The sequence below is a fragment of the Curcuma longa genome, chromosome 1 (assembly GCF_044706935.1).
Source record: "Curcuma longa cultivar G26 ecotype Majalengka, Jawa Barat chromosome 1, ITB_CL_G26_1.1, whole genome shotgun sequence".
NCBI classification, from domain to species: Eukaryota; Viridiplantae; Streptophyta; class Magnoliopsida; order Zingiberales; family Zingiberaceae; genus Curcuma; species Curcuma longa.
Window position 1 is genome coordinate 9,404,535 of NC_133861.1, and position 21,414 is coordinate 9,425,948.

At 34.1% G+C, this 21,414-nt stretch overlaps 3 protein-coding genes across 5 annotated transcripts; 2 read left to right on the forward strand and 1 right to left on the reverse strand.

Annotated features, from left to right (window-relative positions):
- Window positions 1–989: 989 nt before the first annotated feature.
- Window positions 990–21,248, forward strand: LOC141830657 (sugar transporter ERD6-like 5). 3 transcript variants are annotated; one of them, XM_074718082.1, is made up of 18 exons: window positions 990–1,129; window positions 2,983–3,046; window positions 3,250–3,339; window positions 3,439–3,498; window positions 3,666–3,731; window positions 4,670–4,735; window positions 4,817–4,892; window positions 5,559–5,623; window positions 8,887–8,979; window positions 9,060–9,140; window positions 9,217–9,301; window positions 19,441–19,487; window positions 19,554–19,616; window positions 19,718–19,777; window positions 19,851–19,904; window positions 19,987–20,046; window positions 20,360–20,474; window positions 20,915–21,248. In XM_074718082.1, exons 1-18 carry the CDS (start codon window positions 990–992, stop codon window positions 21,040–21,042), a joined length of 1,413 nt encoding a protein of 470 aa, XP_074574183.1. In that variant the 3' UTR covers window positions 21,043–21,248. The 3 variants fall into 3 exon arrangements, with proteins under 3 accessions (XP_074574183.1, XP_074574177.1, XP_074574191.1); XM_074718076.1 differs by lacking the exons at window positions 19,441–19,487; window positions 19,554–19,616; window positions 19,718–19,777; ... (2 more) ...; window positions 20,360–20,474; window positions 20,915–21,248 and adding exons at window positions 9,837–9,883; window positions 9,950–10,012; window positions 10,114–10,173; ... (2 more) ...; window positions 10,754–10,868; window positions 11,314–11,653; XM_074718090.1 differs by lacking the exons at window positions 990–1,129; window positions 19,441–19,487; window positions 19,554–19,616; ... (3 more) ...; window positions 20,360–20,474; window positions 20,915–21,248 and adding exons at window positions 2,734–2,898; window positions 9,837–9,883; window positions 9,950–10,012; ... (3 more) ...; window positions 10,754–10,868; window positions 11,314–11,653 and having other exon boundaries at window positions 2,984–3,046.
- Window positions 11,855–12,571, reverse strand: LOC141830679 (early nodulin-93-like). Its single transcript, XM_074718102.1, has 4 exons — window positions 12,465–12,571; window positions 12,326–12,387; window positions 12,133–12,208; window positions 11,855–12,035 (listed from the first exon to the last, which is right to left on the reverse strand). Exons 1-4 carry the CDS (start codon window positions 12,526–12,528, stop codon window positions 11,956–11,958), a joined length of 282 nt encoding a protein of 93 aa, XP_074574203.1. The 5' UTR covers window positions 12,529–12,571; the 3' UTR covers window positions 11,855–11,955.
- Window positions 14,143–18,886, forward strand: LOC141847845 (sugar transporter ERD6-like 5). The gene is made up of 9 exons (XM_074735936.1): window positions 14,143–14,340; window positions 16,155–16,217; window positions 16,421–16,510; window positions 16,610–16,669; window positions 16,837–16,902; window positions 17,818–17,883; window positions 17,965–18,040; window positions 18,678–18,742; window positions 18,881–18,886. The coding sequence occupies exons 1-9, from the start codon at window positions 14,200–14,202 to the stop codon at window positions 18,884–18,886; spliced, it is 633 nt and encodes a 210-aa protein (XP_074592037.1). The 5' UTR covers window positions 14,143–14,199.
- Window positions 21,249–21,414: the final 166 nt, after the last annotated feature.

Genomic DNA, 21,414 nt, shown 5'->3' on the forward strand with positions numbered 1-21,414 from the left:
AAATCGGAAAGTTTCATCGTTTCACAATTAACATTCCAGAATTATTTTCTTATTCAAAGAAATTAATCCATAGTATATTATAATTAAAAATTGTCTCATGAATATTTAATTAACTATAAAATATCTTATCGTTACACTATAAAAACAAGGGCGTAATATTAAAAATATTACAATTGTATATAGTTATTATATTATATTTAATTAAAAAGAGAACGACTACAATTCTAGGAGTATTATTACAAACTCAATAATATTAATTTTTCTTTATAATCAAGTATCTAACTATTCAAATTTATCAATTGATCAATTTGATGTTATAGAAATTTTTCATCAATTTAAGATAAATTGAGAAGTTCAGATGATGTGTCGCTTCACAATCAATGTTTCAGAGTTTGATTCATGGAGGTGATCGTGTGGGATTGCTAACTAAATAAATTGAGAAGTATTTGCAGGTTTGTATCCGATCCCATGAAAAAATATTTGATCATCAAGTAAATCGGGAATGGTAAGTCATTTTACAGTAAACATTGTAAGATTGTCATCCCAACTACGAAAATGCCACCTTAGTCTTGGGGCGTAATATTAGAAATATTCCAACGATATATAATTGTAAATTTATCTTAGAGCATTTTATTAAAGATTATATTAATTCAAAGAAAAAAGCTACTTGTTACAATAGAATTTCCGTCACAAATTTGTCACGGAAATCTACACTGTTGAATTTTAAAATTAAGATTAAATCTTGATTGTAGATTGAATGGATAATTGTGATTGAATGGGTGATTATAATTGAACGGTCCAGATTTTCATCATAAATTTATAATTTATGACAGAAATATGTTAGGACAAGTAGCATCACTAAGTACTAAATTTGCTGTGGTAGTTGTAGAGGAAGCCAATGAATACTGGGGCCCTTTTGCCGGTACTTCCATTCTCATTTGACACTCGCGTCCTCTTTGGAGTTGTTCGGCTGGTGCTGCGAAGGCGAGATGGAAGCGAAGGGAGAGGGCGAAATGGTGAAGCCGCTGATGGAGAGGAAGAGGGAGAAGGCAAGCGCTTCGCCTTCCTCATGGATGGTGGTCGCCAGCACAGCCGTCGCGGTCTCCGGCTCCTTCGAGTTCGGCATGTCGGAACAATCTCCTGTTATAAAATCATGTCTCTCCTATTTCAGTGGCGGTTATTCGAGGGTGAAAATTGATAAGGGGCGATTCCCTGCATGTCAGTCCCTGGATTTGGGAACTAGCCCAAGAGTAGTCTTTTCGTCAATACCAACAACAGTGCACTTTTCTGTGAACGTTCAAAATTTAGGTAGCACAGACACCGGTTTCCAATGAATCAGAAAAGTTTTAGAAGTAAATATGCAGAAAATGTTTTCATTTGGTTGGTTCGGGCATATCCGAGTGGACCCGATGCTGCTGATAGAAGGTAGGAATTAGTGAATAAAGCCGAAAGAAATGTGAAAAAAAAGTGCCAGAAATGCGCGGAGAGCCTTACGTGAATAGTTTTGATTTTAACTTTTTTGATGCATGTTGGCATATCAAGGTTGGTTCAAATTAAATTCGAATGCTCTGCAATTTCAAGGAACTATACTGATGGGTGTGATTCTTAGATTTTGTTTCAGTCACCTTTTGTTGAATGACAATCCTAGCTAACCGCACCATTGCTGGTGATGGTACATCTTGATATTGACTCTAATCATACTTTTACATACTTAAGTAATTAAGTGATGCAAAGATTTTGCTATGTGAGATGGGGTTAAGCATCTAACATGAATGTTGTTTACTATATTTGAGTGTCTTAGAGTATTTTGCTAAAAACTAATAGAGAGATAATACCATGTGATATCTAAGAAAGTAGTTGGTCTAAACTACAATAACGTGTGTTAATCCCAACTAGTTGAGGTCAACTATGTTAGATAATAAGATTGAAATTAATGGTGGATGGATCCCAAATCAGTCAAAACTATGAATGAAGAACTGAAAACACTAGGGGGTTTCAACAAGAAGATTTGAGAACAAACTTATTCAATGGAGAGGTCAAAGATGCTTGTTCGGAGTTGTCTACTAGATATAAGCCTATTTTCCCGCTGTTAATTTGAGATCATTTAGGTGTTAAATTTGCAACATGTATGAAGCTTAGTTATATATTTATACTAGGGGTTGATATCAAGTACAGAAGGGATTATGTTTGTGAGTGCATAATTGATTTCAGTCTATATTTGAAGTAGCTTAAACACTAGAAGTTTTCACATTTTTGTAGATTAGCAGAAGAAAATCAATCCTTTTAGATTTTTTTACAAACAGTGTAAAAGATATCAGTACTATCTTATTTACCTTTTATTCTCATATGTAATTAAGGTGGATTAATAGCGATCAAATAAATACCATCCATACATATTGATTTATCTTTCTTTGTAACTTGTCCTACTTATCCGAGTAAACTCATTTCCCCATCTTGTGTTTGTTTTCACTTTCCATTGGATGTTGCCAGTTCATATGCTCTTTGGCAGGTGCATGTTTCTGAAAATGCCTCCAAGAATCCATTAAAAGAGAATGCTTAAGAAAAATAGAGGTTAGATATTTCATCTAGAGATCTAACAATATATGCTCAATAAATATCTTTTTCTTGAAAAAAATAATTCAACATCTGGAACACTTGCCATACCAAATGGGTCATCCCAGTTGTTGCTAGAAAGCTGGTAATTTTGGTTAAATATTTGAATCAGGTACACGTACACCCTCTACTAAATTCCTAGACATAGGAAACTAAAGAAGTTGCTGAAGTAATAAATATCACTGGGGAATTACATGCTGCCATTCATCTGTGGTCTACTGCCATGGTTAAAAAATTTCAGTACTTTGTCCAGTAAAATAAGGAAAACATCCTTGCAAACTTTAGGTACTTTTGTTTTCCGTTAAAATGAAGTCTGCTTACGTGGTCACTTTTTGTAATTCTTTCATTTTCTCCTTATTTGTCCTTTCAGGTAGGATATTCTTCACCATCACAGTCTGGAATAATGCACGACCTTAAACTTTCATTGCCCCAGGTATGTGTTTCATTCTCACATGGGCACCTAATTATGGGTAAAGAAAAGGCGAAACAACTTACAGATGCAGTATTAGAATCAAATAGAAAGAATTTTTGGTGGTTCAGAAACAGCCTGAGCATTGTGTGCACTGGGATACATGAAACAGTAATTTCTAGCACAATTTTATATCACATATTCATATGTTATACTTGGCTGTGCAGTACTCTCTGTTTGGGTCAATATTGACAATTGGAGCAATGATAGGTGCTATATTGAGTGGAAGGGTTGCAGATCTAATTGGAAGAAGAAGTGTAAGTTAAAACTACATCTATTTTCCCCCCAATGCTGGATCCATATCAGAGAATCCACAATCACATAACTGATGCATTGCTTATTCATGACTATTGCAGGCAATGGCAGTTTCAGATTTTCTTTGTATTACTGGATGGATTTTTATTTTCTTAACAAAGGTTCTTCCCTGAGTATGAAATTGAGGCTTTATGTCACTTTTTTTATTAGTGTAAATTCACTAAGAAGCATGAAGCCTGCAAAAGTAGTCATGTAGGTTTCATTCTTAAACACTATGCTTGTGTTTTGAATGATCACTGGTTATCATGAGTTTATTACCTGTTGTAAGGGTATCTGGTTGCTTGATATTGGAAGATTATTAGTTGGATGTGGCATCGGTCTTCATTCCTATGTGGTAAGCTCAAGCCAATATGGTTTTCTGAATAAAATTAGAAGCTAATTATCTTGTTCTCATTTTTATTTTGGTCAAAAATTGCCATGACACATCATTCTTTATGTGGAATATAATATAGTCTGACATATGCAAAATATGTTACTATATCCTCATCATTCAAGATAATTTGATTATGCTATAATTGGTTTCTTTCTTGATAAATAGTTATGGGTGTAGACACTAGATTGTTATTGTCTGGCAGTAGGTTTAAAATTTTGGTTGTGTTGATTTGTATCAACTCAAATAGGTATTATCTTGATGTCCAGCTGTGTTGATGGTCAGCATGGACCAATAGGGTATGTATTGGGCTGAGATAGTTTTGGACTGACCCCACTCTTTTGATCTCCTCCCATTTGATTTATTTACTTCAAAAAACAAGAATGGTAAACAGGAATATAACGTTTTCATAGTCAATTGAATTAAATTTTCCTCTTGAATGACTCAAATATCAAAACCATCTCAACTTATAGCATACCTTACTAGTGAAAGTGTTTCTACTAATTCCTTATTAATAGGAGTTTCAACTATAATGAGTGTCTTGCATTGGATGAGAATATTGCTTTTGCTTGCAGGATGATATTTGAATTGGTTAATCTATATATTTATCATTATACTCTTGTTTGTCAATGAAGGTTAGACTAACACAATTGGACCTGTGACAAGCACAACTATAGGATATGGATACAAGTAGATCTCAGATCTTTGATTTGATTTATCACCGTATGTTGTAGCCAAACCATAGTAGTAGGAACACCAAGTATGATGAATTTCAATGATGGGGTTAAGCTGAGCTTTATCAATGATTGTACTTGTTATAACAAATTTGTCTCTCTTACAACATACGCATGTGTTTATTATTATGCATATATTTGTGAAGTTTAGTTGATTTCCAAATTCAGGTCCCAGTGTACATTGCTGAAATAACACCAAAGAGTTTAAGAGGAGGATTTACTGCAGTTAATCAGGTAATGGAAGAAGGTTTCTGAAGCTGGATAGTACAGAGTTAAATTTAGGCATCATATTATTTTAACAAAATTTTAGTGCAGCTAATGATATGTTGTGGACTGGCGCTAGCTTACCTGTTTGGAACTGTTTTCACTTGGCGTATTCTTGCAATTATAGGTAAAACTATTAACATCTGAAGAAAAGATAATTTTCATCCTAATTTGATATTGCAGAGTTAATATTGGGAATTGTTGAATCATTTGACAAGATTCATACCACTAAAAATCTAGCAGTTTGGGATTTGAAAACTAATTATATGTTCTACATAGAGGTGTAAGCTAGATTGAACTGGTCATTGTTATGCTATATAGGGCTAGAAAAAAGGCCTATCATTCTGATTATTGGTCCCTCTCAAAAGCATATCAGCAAACAGGCAATAACAACTTCTCCTGCCCCACATTTTGAAGATTAAGTACCTGTCGAGTAGAGATCTGATTATCCTTTGGCTGCAACTATTCATGGCTTGGTGTATGCTTGTCTAAAAATTTCCAATGAAGACTGCAACCTGCACACAAGTGACAATACTGCACTATTTATTGCACTGAACTACCTTACTTCCTACCTTCAACTTAGCACTTGGCTCTTTTAGTTTTTAACTTTTTATCTTTTGCCTGTATGAGCACTTAATTGGGGGTACTGAACTAGAGTGTTTTTGTGTGTTGGGTTTACTAGTTTCTACTAATAGCTTAGTACTTTTCTCACCTAATGAATGCATTAGGTCTTCAACCTTCTTTCCTAACAAGTGTATCTTGAAGTTGACTGACCTAATATTTTCTATTTCAGGTACATTTCCATGTTTTTTGCAGTTAATGGGTCTCTTCTTTATTCCAGAATCTCCGCGATGGCTGGTTAGTAAGTTGAACATCAATTACAGTTTTGAAGTGAAACTAATATTCAGGTCTAAGTACATAAGCTTCAATGGATTCCTTATTTCACAACTAAGAGTTAGAAGTGCTAATGAGTATTAAACTATATATTGTCTTCAGGTCTAAGAGTATTCAGGCCTCAATGAATTTATTTTCCACCCACCCTTCATAGTTCAAGCTGTTATAGAAGTTCAGGTCGGTGCTCTAGAAGTAAGTGGTCATTTCATCAAACTTATGGTGGATTTTACAGACCTAAACTACTTAGAATCACCCTAATACCTATTTGATATAAAGAATGATGGACCAGAAATACAGAATAAGAAAAAACAGTTAAAATGATTTATGTGATGATCTTTAGGGAGAAAAACCATGAACAAAAGATATCATTACGGAGAGAAAACCGGAAAAGGTGCAATAGCCACACTGGTAGAGGACTATGATGATTCCTCTTACATGACTATGATTCTTCTCACACTTCCCAGTTCCCGCACTGATTTTATATCTTGATACACATGCAATGCATGTATTTATAGGCGACCTACATTAGTGCGACTACAAACCTTGAACCACACATGGTACAGATGAAATGCTGAGGGGATGATGAGCGTGATGTGTGATGATTTAATGAGTTTGTCACCTTCTTTTGATACGACTTGCTGCTGGTCAACCTTGACCAAATTGGGTTGATCTGCTTCTATCTAGTATTGCAACTTGGTTCTCCAATTGTTCTACAGATGAATCTAGTCTAAACTAATATGTCCACCTCTTAGGTGTTGGCAGCATAGCAAACCATTCTAAAATGCCTTAATTTCACTAGTATGGATCTAACCTGCTTGATTTAAGGGTCTAACTTGAGCGGTCAGTTATCACAACAACTCGGCACATGCACTTCTACAACACCTCGATTCATGCACTTCTACAACACCTCGATTCATGCGCTTCCTCTACATGATAGCTCTACACACTTTAGAAGGGGTAAACATATACTTCAGAAGTGTCAACTGACACAACACTTCAAAATATTTTATTGAGCAGGTGAGATGCATTTGAGTGGCACAATAATTTTCCACCTTGATTCACATGTGTGAAAGACAACTGCTATTAACTCCTTGCTAATCCATAGGATAGTTGCTGTAATGTCCACCCACCAAATTCTATTAGTGTAAGATCTTGGTGCTCAAAAGAGCCTCTGTTAAATTATTAGACAGGTTATCATATATGATAATCCCACAGAAGCTTCACCTCAAAATCTCACATCATGCATAAAACACAAAGTGATACTACCTGTGTCTGGTCCTCTTATAAAACATTTGATCCTTAGTCAAGTATGTGAGACTCACATAGGAAAACACTGAATTCATTGACCAAGCCCTTTGCATGAATTGCTTTCTTTGCCACATCTAATATCACCTGCCTTAGTAAACAATAACTATAGCCTATAGAGGGCAATGCCTAACAATGTCTCACCTACTAAGCATGAGCACCACCTATGATCTCTTGTCTGGATCTGCTGCAAGATAGATCAAGTCTACATAGCCCTGTAGATCATTCTTGATCTGCCAAATTGTGAACATTCTTCTGTACTTTCTTGTTTCTTATTCTACTCCAATGCTTGTCAGTGTTGCTTCCCTAGTTTCATCATCTATCTCTACTAATAATGTCTAGATGATCTAGTTCGAACCTGATTATGACATACAATCATACTCCTGACACATTAACCATAATGGACAAGTGCATTCATTCAATCTCCTGAGATGATTTAGGTACCACATTTATTAGTTTGAATTCTTACTAACAGTGCATTGAATAACATGGGAGGTTAAATAATTTTAATACCTTCTTGATGTAGTGTTTTCGATCAATTAACAACTTGCCTAGCTCCACTCCATATCCGTTTCACATATTCATGTCAAAAGTCTTCTGTACATAATGAAAAATTTTCACTTCTTTATTTATAGACAATAATCAATATGTTACCAATATGTAGTACTGAGTAGATGAGCAAGCCACCATCTAGTTTCTTGAGAGACACAACCGTCATAATAGCTACTGTTGAACTAAAGTGAATATAAAATAGTTAAATCTTTTGTATGCTGCTCAGAGATTGTTTCAAGCAATGACATGTTAGCTTTCTTATCAAGTCTTCTTCACCCTCAATCACAAGGCTTTCTGATTTTTACATGTAGATTTCCTTGAGATCGGGATAAATGACCATTGAATTTAACTCATGGTATTTAACTATACCTCTAGAGAACATGTTATCCCTTGTACACCATTGGCATGACCCAAGTGGCTCCTTTCCCATGGATGGGATAGGATTCACTTAATGAGGAGACAACCTCATCGATGATAAATTGTTGATCATTGACCCTTGTAGTCATAGCATTAAAAATGTGTGAGATGTCTCACAACCTAATACTAGTTCCAGCATTGAGCCGAATAATGGCACAATGGCCAATAATGCAAAACAAAATAATTAACATGGCATTATAAAATAAACAGCTAAAGATATCTCTTCAACTCATGAAAACATAAGTAGCAGAAACAAAAAGGAGAGTATAATGAAGAAGCCTTGAGAAGTCCAACTGAATGAACTCCTTGAAAGTCCAACAGCATAGTATGTCTTAGGGCATTGCTTAATAACTTGGTCTGACTCATATAGCACTGACCTCAAGAGAATTTGGAGGCAAGAGCAAAAGGGATTGTATGTATGACCTCAAAAGGGTAAGTAACAAGTAGGTAATTATATGTCAGTGTAGTATGAACTCTTCTATTAAAGTAGCTCACTTTGATATTACGATAATGTCTTAAACCAATATTTTTAAAAGAATATTGTTTTTTAAGAATATTCTAAAAATAGGAAATATCTAATTCAACTACTCTTGTCTCGTTACCTTCCCTTTTGAACAAATTTTATCTTGAGTGTTGAACATATTTTTCTTGTTACCATATAGATCCAACAATTGCATTTCCTAGATTAACATCCTTTTTGAGTTCTTATGTTTAGGATTTTTTTTTTGTTTGCAATACTTGGTTCTCAATCTTATTCACATTCTGCAGAGATTTAAAACAAAAAAAAGTAGAAATACAGGTGTCTTCCTAGCAGTGATTGAAGTTTTCAAGATTCTTCCGTGCTAAGGCTTAGCTAAATGTTGTCATGGATAGATTATTGGTTTCAAATATCAAAATGTAAGGGCATCAAACTTTACTTGGCATTGAAGTACACGTTCAAACTCTTTTTGCAGGCTATGATTGGTAGCCATCACGTGTTTGTAGCTGTCTTTAAAAGGCTAAGGGGAAAAAACTCTGATGTTTCTCAAGAAGCAGAGGAGATAATGGTACTATATTTGACTTCAAATGGTTTCATAGCATATAATAGCTTCTGGAATATAAGAATGATTTAACGTTGGTCATTTAGGAGTTCACAGCAAGTCTTCAACGGCTTCCTCAGTCCAACATGGTGGACTTGTTTCAGAAGAGATACCTTCATGCAGTGACTGTAAGGTTCTTGTTCAGCAAAACTGGTCAATGCTTTAAGTTATCTTGATATTTTCTTGTTCAAATTTATTAACCAGGTCGGAGTTGGTCTTATGATACTCCAGCAATTTGGAGGAGTTAATGCTATATGCTTTTATGCAAGTGAAATATTTGTGTCAGCAGGTGAAGTATTAATGTCCCTCCAAACTATAATTGTGAATTTAACTATATGGCCTCATCCTAGACCAAATAAATGGGACTTCTATTATTTTATAAGGGCTTTATCCAAAGTTTTTTATGTTTAATTTTTTTAATATTTTTTAATTTTGAGAATAAAACTATTGTGGTTCTTTATGAAGGCGAATCCAAGCCATCATATTCCTGCTGGCCTTTGGAGCACATGGGATGCATCCTTTAATGTGCAGGCTAGATTGGGTCCAAAATTGTGTACTCATCAGACTTCCTTAAAATTTGACATCGTGCAGGGTCATTTAAAATTTTTCTTCTGGAAATTTAGAAGCAGTATTTTCATTTTCTTGAAAAGACTGTGGTGAATGCACTGAAAGTCCTAAACTAGTGGTGGTGGCAATTTTTTTAAAAAGTCCATATAAGTTGAGGGACATATAATTCGAATTTTCCATGCCTCCTTTTTTTTTTTTTAAGAAAATGAGTTGAGGAACATAATCACAAATGCACACCAACTCTATGATCTTACCAGGTTTTTCATCTGGCAATACTGGAATGATTGCTATGGCTGCAGTGAAGGTATAACCTTTATGAAATTTCTGTTTTTCTTTATCAAATACATTATAACTGAATTGCTAGTTGCAGATTCCACTGACTACATTAGGCGTGATTTTAATGGATAGATCAGGGAGGAGACCACTTTTAATGGCAAGAAAATATAAGCAATATATTTCAGCTCAGATTTCTCTTTCCTTTTCCATAAAAATGATCTGCATATGAACTCATGTCTTTTCCACTTTTGATTTTAGGTTTCTGCCGCAGGAACGTGTGTAGGTTGTTTCCTTGTTGCTATAGTATTCCTATTGAAGGTCTTCACTTGAATCGAGAACTCTCTTTATTAATGTGAAAAAAGAAATCTCATTCATTTCTCAAGTGCAACAGGACCATGACTTTCCGAAGGACTTGACCACCGCGCTTGCTCTGGGTGGCATTTTGGTACCTCAATCTTATTTCATTATAACTTTTCTTTTAAATTGTATTTATATTATTCAAGCTGGCATTTTTTTTTTCATATCAGATATATACTGGATCGTTCTCATTGGGTATGGGGGCGATACCATGGGTTATTATGTCAGAGGTGATTTACTTGAACAAAAGGAACTGAAAAATAAGGGTAATTTTTAAAATGCCCTCCAATCTTTAACATCTTTTTCAAAATACCTCTTGAAATTTTATAAATGTCAAAATGCCCTTTTAAGATTTTTATTCTGTTATGAGCGACCCCACTCTGGGGATTTTGATATAAAATAAAAATTTTAGAAGGCATTTTGACATTATTAAAACTTTGAGGAGTAGTTTAAAAAGTATTAAAAGTTGGGAGCATTTTAAAAATTACCTGAAAATTATTGTCATTGAAGCAGCTTGTCATAATTGAGACTTTGGTTGCAGATATTTCCTCTGAACATGAAAGGAACCGCAGGAAGCCTTGTGACCTTCGTTAGCTGGGCTGGTTCATGGGTTGTCTCATTTGGTTTCAACTTTCTCATGATGTGGAACTCAGCAGGTAATTAAGCCTAACTAGTTGCTTCCATTTTATGCTGGAATTTTCAGAAATAAAAAAGATATTCGCAAAACATGAGAAGGAACTTCACGATTTAATGAAGCTTTCTTTCATTAAAAAAAGAAGGCTATTAAAACTTCACGAATTAAGATAGTTCTGATTTTGCCTTTGTTATGTTTAACCAAAACACATGCGACAATAATTTAGTAATTTTTTTATATATTGTTTTAACGAACCATGATTCGATTGTTCTGATTTTGCCTTTGTTATGTTTAACCAAAACACATGCGACAATACTTTAGTAACTTTTTTATATATTGTTTTAACGAATCATGATTCTCAGGTGGGAGTTTGTGTGTGTGTGTGTGTGTAAAAGGTCTAGTTGTTTTTAAACATCTACGCCATAGTTTGAGGGTTTTATACATGAATTGATTGTTTATCTTGACAGGTACCTTTTTCATATTTGCGAGCATTTGTGGCCTCACTGTTGTATTTGTGGAGCGGTTGGTACCAGAAACCAAGGGAAGAACTCTGGAAGAGATCCAGGCTTCTATGAGCTTCATTTCTTCAGGTTAACAAAGACTCCATGTTTTGAGGTTGAAGTAATTGGTTACTTGTAAAAATAACATAAAAGATAAATTTCTGATGATAAAAAATAATATAAAGGATAAAGTTCCTTTATCTGTAATATTTATCACAGCTTCAGGCCAAAATAATATGCACCACCAATGTATATTCCTGAAAATGCATTCAGAATTTCAGTTTTAATCAAATTATTATTTTCATAATTATTTTGTCGTTCATTCACAAGATACATATTTTACTCTAATTTAATTTTCTCGTCTCATAATCTTTTGTATAAGGTGGAATGTCACTTGCCTCATATATCGATCTCACGATCCTGTTCATAATTTTAATCTAGCAAACCTGCTCTGCTTTAGCTTGTTCGAAACCGGAATCACATCCATAACAAGGTTCCACAATGTATTTAGAACAATAATTATATTTTACGTTCCATCTATCCTCATAATTTGCACGGATACATTTCACTATTTCAGCATGAAAATATGTCAATTTAATGGATTCTTAATCAAACATCCTTGAAGGAGTTCTTCCTGGCTTGTGCCAGCACCGTCTTGTCTGCCACAACGAAGTAGGCTAATCCAGCAGCTACATCCGCCAACATCTCAAAGTATATTAATAACGAAAAATAAACCAACATAAGAGTGTAATTACGAGATGAAATTAAATGATGAATAAATTAAACCTGTGGAAATGATGAGTGCTTGGGCTGTAGGATTGAGGTTGTACTTCGCCCATGGTAGCATCCTAACGCTGGCCAACTTGTTAATTTACCAAAGTTAATAAATTAAATTAAACTGATGGCAAATGAAAATTCAAAAAAGAAAAGAAAAGAAAGATTAAACTTGTTTGCATCAATCAATTACTGCACTGCTTACAGTGGGCACGGCAGCAGCAACGCCTGCGACGACGGCCGCCTTGGCGCCTGCAACAACCCCCTCTGCCATGAAAGATAGGCATGTGATAAGAAGTACTGAAACTCTTAACGCAATGAAGGTGCATGAAAAAGCAGAATACCATGAGAGCAGCGCTTGGCCACGGCCAACTTCTGATCCATTGAAGCAAGAGTGACCGGAGCCATCAGTTGATTGAATTATGTTTACTACAGTCGAAGAAGAAGAAGAAGAAGGTTATAGTGAGTTTTGCGAGAGGGAGATGGGGCGATGAGTAGGTATTTATGGGCAGCAGTGGATGAGACTGAGTACAGTGATGATCCTGCTGCTGATGGTTTTGCGAATTCCATGGGTTGGATTGGACAGGAACAGAAGAATCTTTTGCTTGTTTTGAAGTCATGTGAAGATCGAGTACTGACTGAAGTAGTGGCAGACAGCCCCTGGTCTTGAATGACTATATATCTATAGAATAATATTATATGCCTGTTGCTCTTTTTCTTTTGAATCATCTCTGTTTCTTAATTATTTTTTTTTATTTTCCAGTTATCAAAACATATAATTATATATTTTTATTTCTGTTAACACTCGACAAATCAAAATACTTCAGTTTTCATTTTAAGACTGAGATTTCTTTTGTTAGAATACCGAGTATATATATGGTGCATAAGAATGATTTTTTCTTAAAATAAACGTCAATTATGAAAATATTACGGTGTGCATGTTTTATGGAAAAGTAAATCTGTGAAGAATTAAGGTCAATAATTAAAAGGCATCATTTTTATTTGATCTATTTTTAATTTTTTTTATCGATATTCTATCTCATCAATTTTTCCTATAAAATTACACAACTATCTTCAAGTACATTATTTAACATTAAATATATTAAATTTTAAATTAATTTGTCAAATTTTATGAATATGATAAATCCGCATTGTAATAATTATGATTTAATAATTATAAAATCGTAATTGCTATAATGCATATTTAACATATTTAAAAATATTCATATTATAGTAAATACAATTTCGTGATTGTTATAATACAGATGTGACTTATTTACTTAATGTTTATATTATAATAATTACAAAATCATAGTTGTTATTCAAATATGTTTTACTTTATATTTACGTTGTAGTAATTATGAAATCGTAATTGTTACAATTCAAACTTAATTATATTGATACAACTCGAACTTGTCTTATTCAATAATTTTCAATTGTAGCAACTAAGGTTTCTTAGCTGCTACAATATTAACTTATCATATTTATACAATTAGCTAGTGTGATCAAATGATTAATTCTAAAAGTAACTAATTCAATTTTATGAAAATTTTTTTTATTAATCATCAAGTTAAATTGAGAAGTACAAACAACAAATCACTTTATAATCAATGTTCCAGAGTTATACTTGGTCTTCGATTCCATAAAAATTTTCTATTGATTATTAAATAAATTAAGAAATATGAATAACACGCCGTTTCATAATTAATATTTTTAAATTTATATTCGAGCTCATTAAAATTTCTCATCAATCATCAAATAAATTAAAAAATACGGATGATATCTCACTTTACAGTCAACATTCCAAGGACGGTCTTTCATCGAAAGAAATTAATCCATAATATATTATAATTAAAAATTAATTTATAAATATCTAATTAATTATGAAAATAAATCATCGTTACACTGTAGTACTAAATTTGCTGCTGTAGTTGTAGAGGAATCTTTAACTATTAAAATTATTAAATCCAATGTCAAATATGGCGAACATGATTACTCGGGCCCTTTCGCCGGTAATTCCAATCTCATTTGACACTCGCGTCCTCTTTGGAGTTGTTCGGCTGGTGCTGCGAAGGCGAGATGGAAGTGAAGGGAGAGGGCGAAACAGTGAAGCCGCTGATGGAGAGGAAGAGGGAGAAGGCAAGCGCTTCGCCTTCCTTATGGATGGTGGTCGCCAGCACAGCCGTCGCGGTCTCCGGCTCCTTCGAGTTCGGCATGTCGGTATGCGAACAATCTCCTGTTATAAAATCATATCTCTCCTATTTCAGTGGTGGTTATTCGAGGGTGAAAAATTGATAAGGGGTGATTCCCTGCATGTCAGTCCCTGGATTTGGGAACTAGCCCAAGAGTAGTCTTTTCGTCAATACCAACAGCGTGAACGTTCAAAATTTAGGTAGCACAGACACCGGTTTCCAATGAATCTGAAAAGTTTTAGAAGTAAATATACAGAAAATGTTTTCATTTGGTGGGTTCGGGCATATCGAGTGGACCGGATGCTGCTGAAAGAAAGTAGGAATTAGAGAATAAAGCCGAAAGAAATGTGAAAAAAAAAGTGCCAGAAATGCGGGAGAACCTTACGTGAATAGTTTTGATTTTAACTTTTTCGACGCATGTTGGCATATCAAGGTTGGTTCATAATTAAATCGAATGCTCTGCAATTTCAAGGAACTATACTGACGGGTGTGATTCTTAGATTTTGTTTCAGTCACCTTTTGTTGAATGACAATCCTAGCTAACCGAATACATCTTGATATTGACTCTAATCATACTTTTACATGCTTAAGTAATTAAGTGATGTAAAGATTTTGCTATGTGAGATGGGGTTAAGCATCTAACATGAATGTTGTTTACTATATTCGAGTGTCTTAGAGTATTTTGCTAAAAACTAATAGAGAGATAATACCATGTGATATCTAAGAAAGTAGTTGGTCTAAACTACAATAACGTGTGTTAATCCCAACTATTTGAGGTCAACTATGTTAGATAATAAGATTGAAATTGATGGCGGATGGTTCCCAAATCAGTCAAAACTATGAATGAAGAACTGAAAACACTTGGGGGTTTCAACAAGAAGATTTGAGAACAAACTTATTCAATGGAGAGGTCAAAGATGCTTGTTCGGAGTTGTCTACTAGATATAAGCCTATTTTCCCGTTGTTAATTTGAGATCATTTAGGTGTTAAATTTGCAACTCGTATGAAGCTTAGTTATATTTTTATACTAGGGGTTGATATCAAGTACAGAAGGGATTATGTTTGTGAGTGTGTAGTTGATTTCAGTCTATATTTGAAGTAGCTTAAACACTAGAAGTTTTCACATTTTTGTAGATTAGCCAGACGAAAAGCAATCCTTTTAGACTTTTACAAACAGTGTAAAAGATATCAGTACTATCTCATTTACCTTTTATTCTCATATGTAATTAAGGTGGATTAATAGTGATCAAATAAATCCCATCCGTACTTATTGATTTATCTTTCTTTGTAACTTGTCCTACTTATCCGAGTAAACTCATTTCCCCATCTTGTGTTTGTTTTCACTTTCCATTGCATGTTGCCAGTTCATATGCTCTTGACAGGTGCATGTTTCTTAAAATGCCTCCAAGAATCTGTTAAAACTGCTTAAGAAAAATAGAGGTTAGATATTTCATCTAGAGATCTAACAATATATGCTCAATAAATATCTTTTTTCTGGAAAAAAATAATTCAACATCTGGAACACATGCCATACCAAATGGGCCATCCCAGTCGTTGCTAGAAAGCTGGTAATTTTGGTTAAATATTTGAATCAGGTACACTCTCTACTAAATTCCTAGACATAGAAAACTAAAGAAGTTGCTGAAGTAATAAATATCACTGGGGCATTACATGCTGCCATTCATCTGTGCATGGCATGGTTAAAAAATTTCAGTACTTTGTCCAGTAAAATAAGGAAAACATCCTTGCAAATTTAGGCACTTTTGTTTTCTGTTAAAATGAAGTCTGTTTACTTGGTCACTTTCTGTAATTCTTTCATTTTTTCCTTATTTGTCCTTTCAGGTAGGATATTCTTCACCATCACAATCTGGAATAATGCAAGACCTTAACCTTTCATTGCCCCAGGTATGCGTTTCATTCTCACATGGGCACCTAATTATGGGTAAAGAAAAGGAGAAACAACTTACAGATGCAGTATTAGAATCAAATAGAAAGAATTTTTGGTGGTTCAGAAACAGCCTGAGCATTGTGTGCACTGGGATACATGAAACAGTAATTTCTAGCACAATTTTATATCACATATTCATATGTTATACTTGGCTGTGCAGTACTCTCTGTTTGGGTCAATATTGACAATTGGAGCAATGATAGGTGCTATATTGAGTGGAAGGGTTGCAGATCTAATTGGAAGAAGAAGTGTAAGTTAAAACTACATCTATTTTTCCCCCAATGCTGGATCCATATCAGAGAATCCACAATCACATAACTGATGCATTACTTATTCATGACTATTGCAGGCAATGGCAGTTTCAGATGTTCTTTGTATTACTGGATGGATTTTTATTTTCTTAACAAAGGTTCTTCCCTGAGTATGAAATTGAGGCTTTATGTCACTTTTTTTATTAGTGTAAATTCACTAAGAAGCATGAAGCCTGCAAAAGCAGTCATGTAGGTTTCGTCCTTAAACACTATGCTTGTGTTTCGAATGATCACTGATTATCATGAGCTTATTACCTGTTGTAAGGATATCTGGTTGCTTGATATTGGAAGATTATTAGTTGGATGTGGCATCGGTCTTCTTTCGTATGTGGTAAGCTCATGCCAGTATGGTTTTCTGAATAAAATTAGAAGCTAATTATCTTGTTCTCATTTTTATTTTGGTCAAAAATTGCCATGACACATCTGTCTTTATGTGGAATATAAATATAGTCTGACATATGCAAAATATGTTACTATATCCTCATCATTCAAGATAATTTGATAATGCTACAATTGGTTTCTTTCTTGATAAATAGTTATGGGTGTAGACACTAGATTGTTTTTCTTTGGCCCAAGGTTTAAAATTTTGGTTGTGTTGATTTGTATCAATTCAAATAGGTATTATCTTGATGTCCAGCTGTGTTGGTGGTCAGCATGGACCAATAGGGTATGTTTTGGGCTGAGATAGTTTTGGACTGCCCCACTCTTCTCCCATTTGATTTATTTACTTCAAAAAACAAGAATATAACAATTTCATAGTCAATTGAATTAAATTTTCTTCTTGTATGACTCAAATATCAAAACCATCTCAACTTATAGCATACCTTACTAGTGAAAGTGTTTCTACTAATTCCTTATTAATAGGAGTTTCAACTATAATGAGTGTCTTGCATTGGATGAGAATATTGCTTTTGCTTGCAGGATGATATTTGAATTGGTTAATCTATATATTTATTATTATACTCTTGTTTGTCAATGAAGCTTAGACTAACACAATTGGACCTGTGACAAGCACAACTATAGGATATGGATACTAGTAGATCTGAGATCTTTGATTTGATTTATCACCGTATGTTGTAACCAAACCATAGTAGTAGGAACACCAAGTATGATGAATTTCAATGATGGGTTTAAGCTGAGCTTTATCAATGATTGTACTTGTTATAACAAATTTGTCTCTCTTACAACATACACGTGTTTATTATTATGCATATAGTTGTGAAGTTTAGTTGTTTTCCAAATTCAGGTCCCAGTGTACATTGCTGAAATAACACCAAAGAGTTTAAGAGGAGGATTTGCTGCACTTAATCAGGTAATGGAAGAAGGTTTCTGAAGCTGGATAGTACATAGTTAAATTTAGGCATCATATTATTTTAACAAAATTTTAGTGCAGCTAATGATATGTTGTGGAGGGGCACTAGCTTACCTGTTTGGAACTGTTTTCACTTGGCGTATTCTTGCAATTATAGGTAAAACTATTAACATCTGAAGAAAAGATAATTTTCATCCTAATTGTTGAATTGTTGAATCATTTGACAAGATTCATACCACTAAAAATCTAGCAGTTTGGGATTTGAAAACTAATTATATGTTCTACATAGAGGTGTAAGCTAGATTGAACTGGTCATTGTTATGCTATATAGGGTTACAGAAAAGGTCTATCATTCTGATTATTGGTCCCTCTCAAAAGCATTTTGAAGATTAACAACTTCTCCAGCCCCACATTTTGAAGATTAAGTACTGGTCGAGCAGAGATCTGATTATCCTTGGGCTGCACATTTTCATGGCTTGGTGTAGGCTTGTCTAAAAATTGCCAATGAAGACTGCAACCTGCACACAAATGACAATACTGCACTATTTATTGCACTGAACTACCTTACTTCCTACCTCCAACTTAGTACTTGCCTCTTTTAGTTTTTTTTAAATCTTTTGCCTGTATGAGCACTTAATTGGGGTACTGAACTAGAGTGTTTTTGTGTGTCGGGTTTACTAGTTTCTACAAATAGCTTCACTTTTCCCACCTAATGAATGCATTACGTCTTCAACCTCCTTTCTTTCCTAACAAGCGTATCTTGAAGTTGACTGACCTAATATGTTCTGTTTCAGGTACATTTCCATGTTTTCTGCAATTAATGGGTCTCTTCTTTATTCCAGAATCTCCGCGATGGCTGGTTAGTAAGTTGAACATCAATTATAGTTTTGAAGTGAAACTAATATTCAGGTCTAAGTACATAAGCCTCAATGGATTCCTTATTTCACAACTAAGAGTTAGAAGTGTTAATGAGTATTAAACTATAGATTGTCTTCAGGTCTAAGAGAATTCAGGCCTCAATGAATTTATTTTCCACCCACCCGTCAGAGTTCAAATAGAAGTTTAGGTTGGTGCTCTAGAAGTAAGTGGTCATTTTATCAAACTTACGGTGGATTTTATAGACCTAAACTACTTAGAATCACCCTAATACCTATTTGATATAAAGAATGATGGACCAGAAATACAGAATAAGGAAAAACAGTTAAAATGATTTATGTGATGATCTTTAGGGGAGAAAAACCATGAACAAAAGATATCATTACGGAGAGTGCAATTGTCACACTGATAGAGGACTAACGATGATTCCTCTTACATGACTATGACATCGTGCAGAGTCATTTAAAATTTTGCTTCTGAAAATTTAGAAGCAGCATTTTCATTTTCTTGAAAAGAATGTGGTGAATGCACTGAAAGTCCTAAACTAGTGGTGGTGGCAACTTTTTTTAAAAAGTCCAAATAAGTTGAGGGACAAATAATGCAAATTTTCCATGCCTTTTTTTTATGAAAATGAGTTGAGGGACATAATCACAATGCGCACAAACTTTATGATCTTACCAGGTTTTTCTTCTGGCAATACCGGAATGATTGCTATGGCTGCAGTGCAGGTATAACCTTTATGAAATTTCTGTTTTACTTTATCAAATACATTACAACTGAATTGCTAGTTGCAGATTCCAATGACTACATTAGGCGTGATTTTAATGGATAGATCAGGGAGGAGACCACTTTTAATGGCAAGAAAATATAAGCAATATATTTCAGCTCAGATTTCTCTTTCCTTTTCCATAAAAATGATCTGCATATTAACTCATGTCTTTACCACTTTTGATTTTAGGTTTCTGCCGCAGGAACGTGTGTAGGTTGTTTCCTTGTTGCTATAGTATTCCTATTGAAGGTCTTCACTTGAATCGAGAACTCTCTTTATTAATGTGAAAAAAGAAATCTCATTCATTTCTCAAGTGCAACAGGACCATGACTTTCCGAAGGACTTGACCACCGCGCTTGCTCTGGGTGGCATTTTGGTACCTCAATCTTATTTCATTATAACTTTTCTTTTAAATTGTATTTATATTATTCAAGCTGGCATTTTTTTTTTCATATCAGATATATACTGGGTCGTTCTCATTGGGTATGGGGGCGATACCATGGGTTATTATGTCAGAGGTGATTTACTTGAACAAAAGGAACTGAAAAATAAGGGTAATTTTTAAAATGCCCTCCAATATTTAACATATTTTTCAAAATACCTCTTGAAATTTTATAAATGTCAAAAATGCCCTTTTAAGATTTTTATTCTGTTATGAGCGACCCCCACTCTGGGGATTTTGATATAAAATAAAAATTTTAGAAGGCATTTTGACATTATTAAAACTTTGAGGAGTAGTTTAAAAAATATTAAAAGTTGGGAGCATTTTAAAAATTACCTGAAAATTATTGTCATTGAAGCAGCTTGTCATAATTGAGACTTTGGTTGCAGATATTTCCTCTGAACATGAAAGGAACCGCAGGAAGCCTTGTGACCTTCGTTAGCTGGGCTGGTTCATGGGTTGTCTCATTTGGTTTCAACTTTCTCATGATGTGGAACTCAGCAGGTAATTAAGCCTAACTAGGTGCTTCCATTTTATGCTGGAATTTTCAGAAATAAAAAAGATATTCGCAAAACATGAGAAGGAACTTCACGATTTAATGAAGCTTTCTTTCATTAAAAAAAGAAGGCTATTAAAACTTCACGAATTAAGATAGTTCTGATTTTGCCTTTGTTATGTTTAACCAAAACACATACGACAATAATTTAGTAGTTTTTTTATATATTGTTTTAAGGAATCATGATTCGATAGTTCTGATTTTGCCTTTGTTATGTTTAACCAAAACACATGCGACAATACTTTAGTAATTTTTTTAATATATTGTTTTAACGAAACATGATTCTCAGGTGGGAGGTTTTTTTTTTCTGTAAAAGGTCTAGTTGTTTTTAAACATCTACGCCATAGTTTGAGGGTTTTATACATGAATTGATTGTTTGTCTTGACAGGTACCTTTTTCATATTTGCGAGCAATTGTGGCCTCACTGTTGTATTTGTGGAACGGTTGGTACCAGAAACCAAGGGAAGAACTCTGGAAGAGATCCAGGCTTCTATGAGCTTCATTTCTTCAAGTTAACAAAGACTCCATGTTTTGAGGTTGAAGTAATTGGTTACTTGTAAAAATAACATAAAAGATAAATTTCTGATAATAAAAAATAATATAAAGGATAAAGTTCCTTTATCTGTAATATTTATCTCAGGTTCAGAATAGGAATCAAAGGCCAAAATAATATGCACCACCAATGTATATTCCTGAAAATGCATTCATAATTTCAGTTTTAATCGAATTAATATATTTTCATAATTATTATGTCGCTCATTCACAAGATACATATTGTACTCTAATTTAATTTTCTCGTCTCACAATATGAATATATGTCCTGTTCATAATTTCAACCTAGCAAACCTGCCTGCAGCTTGTACGAAATCGGGAATCACATCCATAACA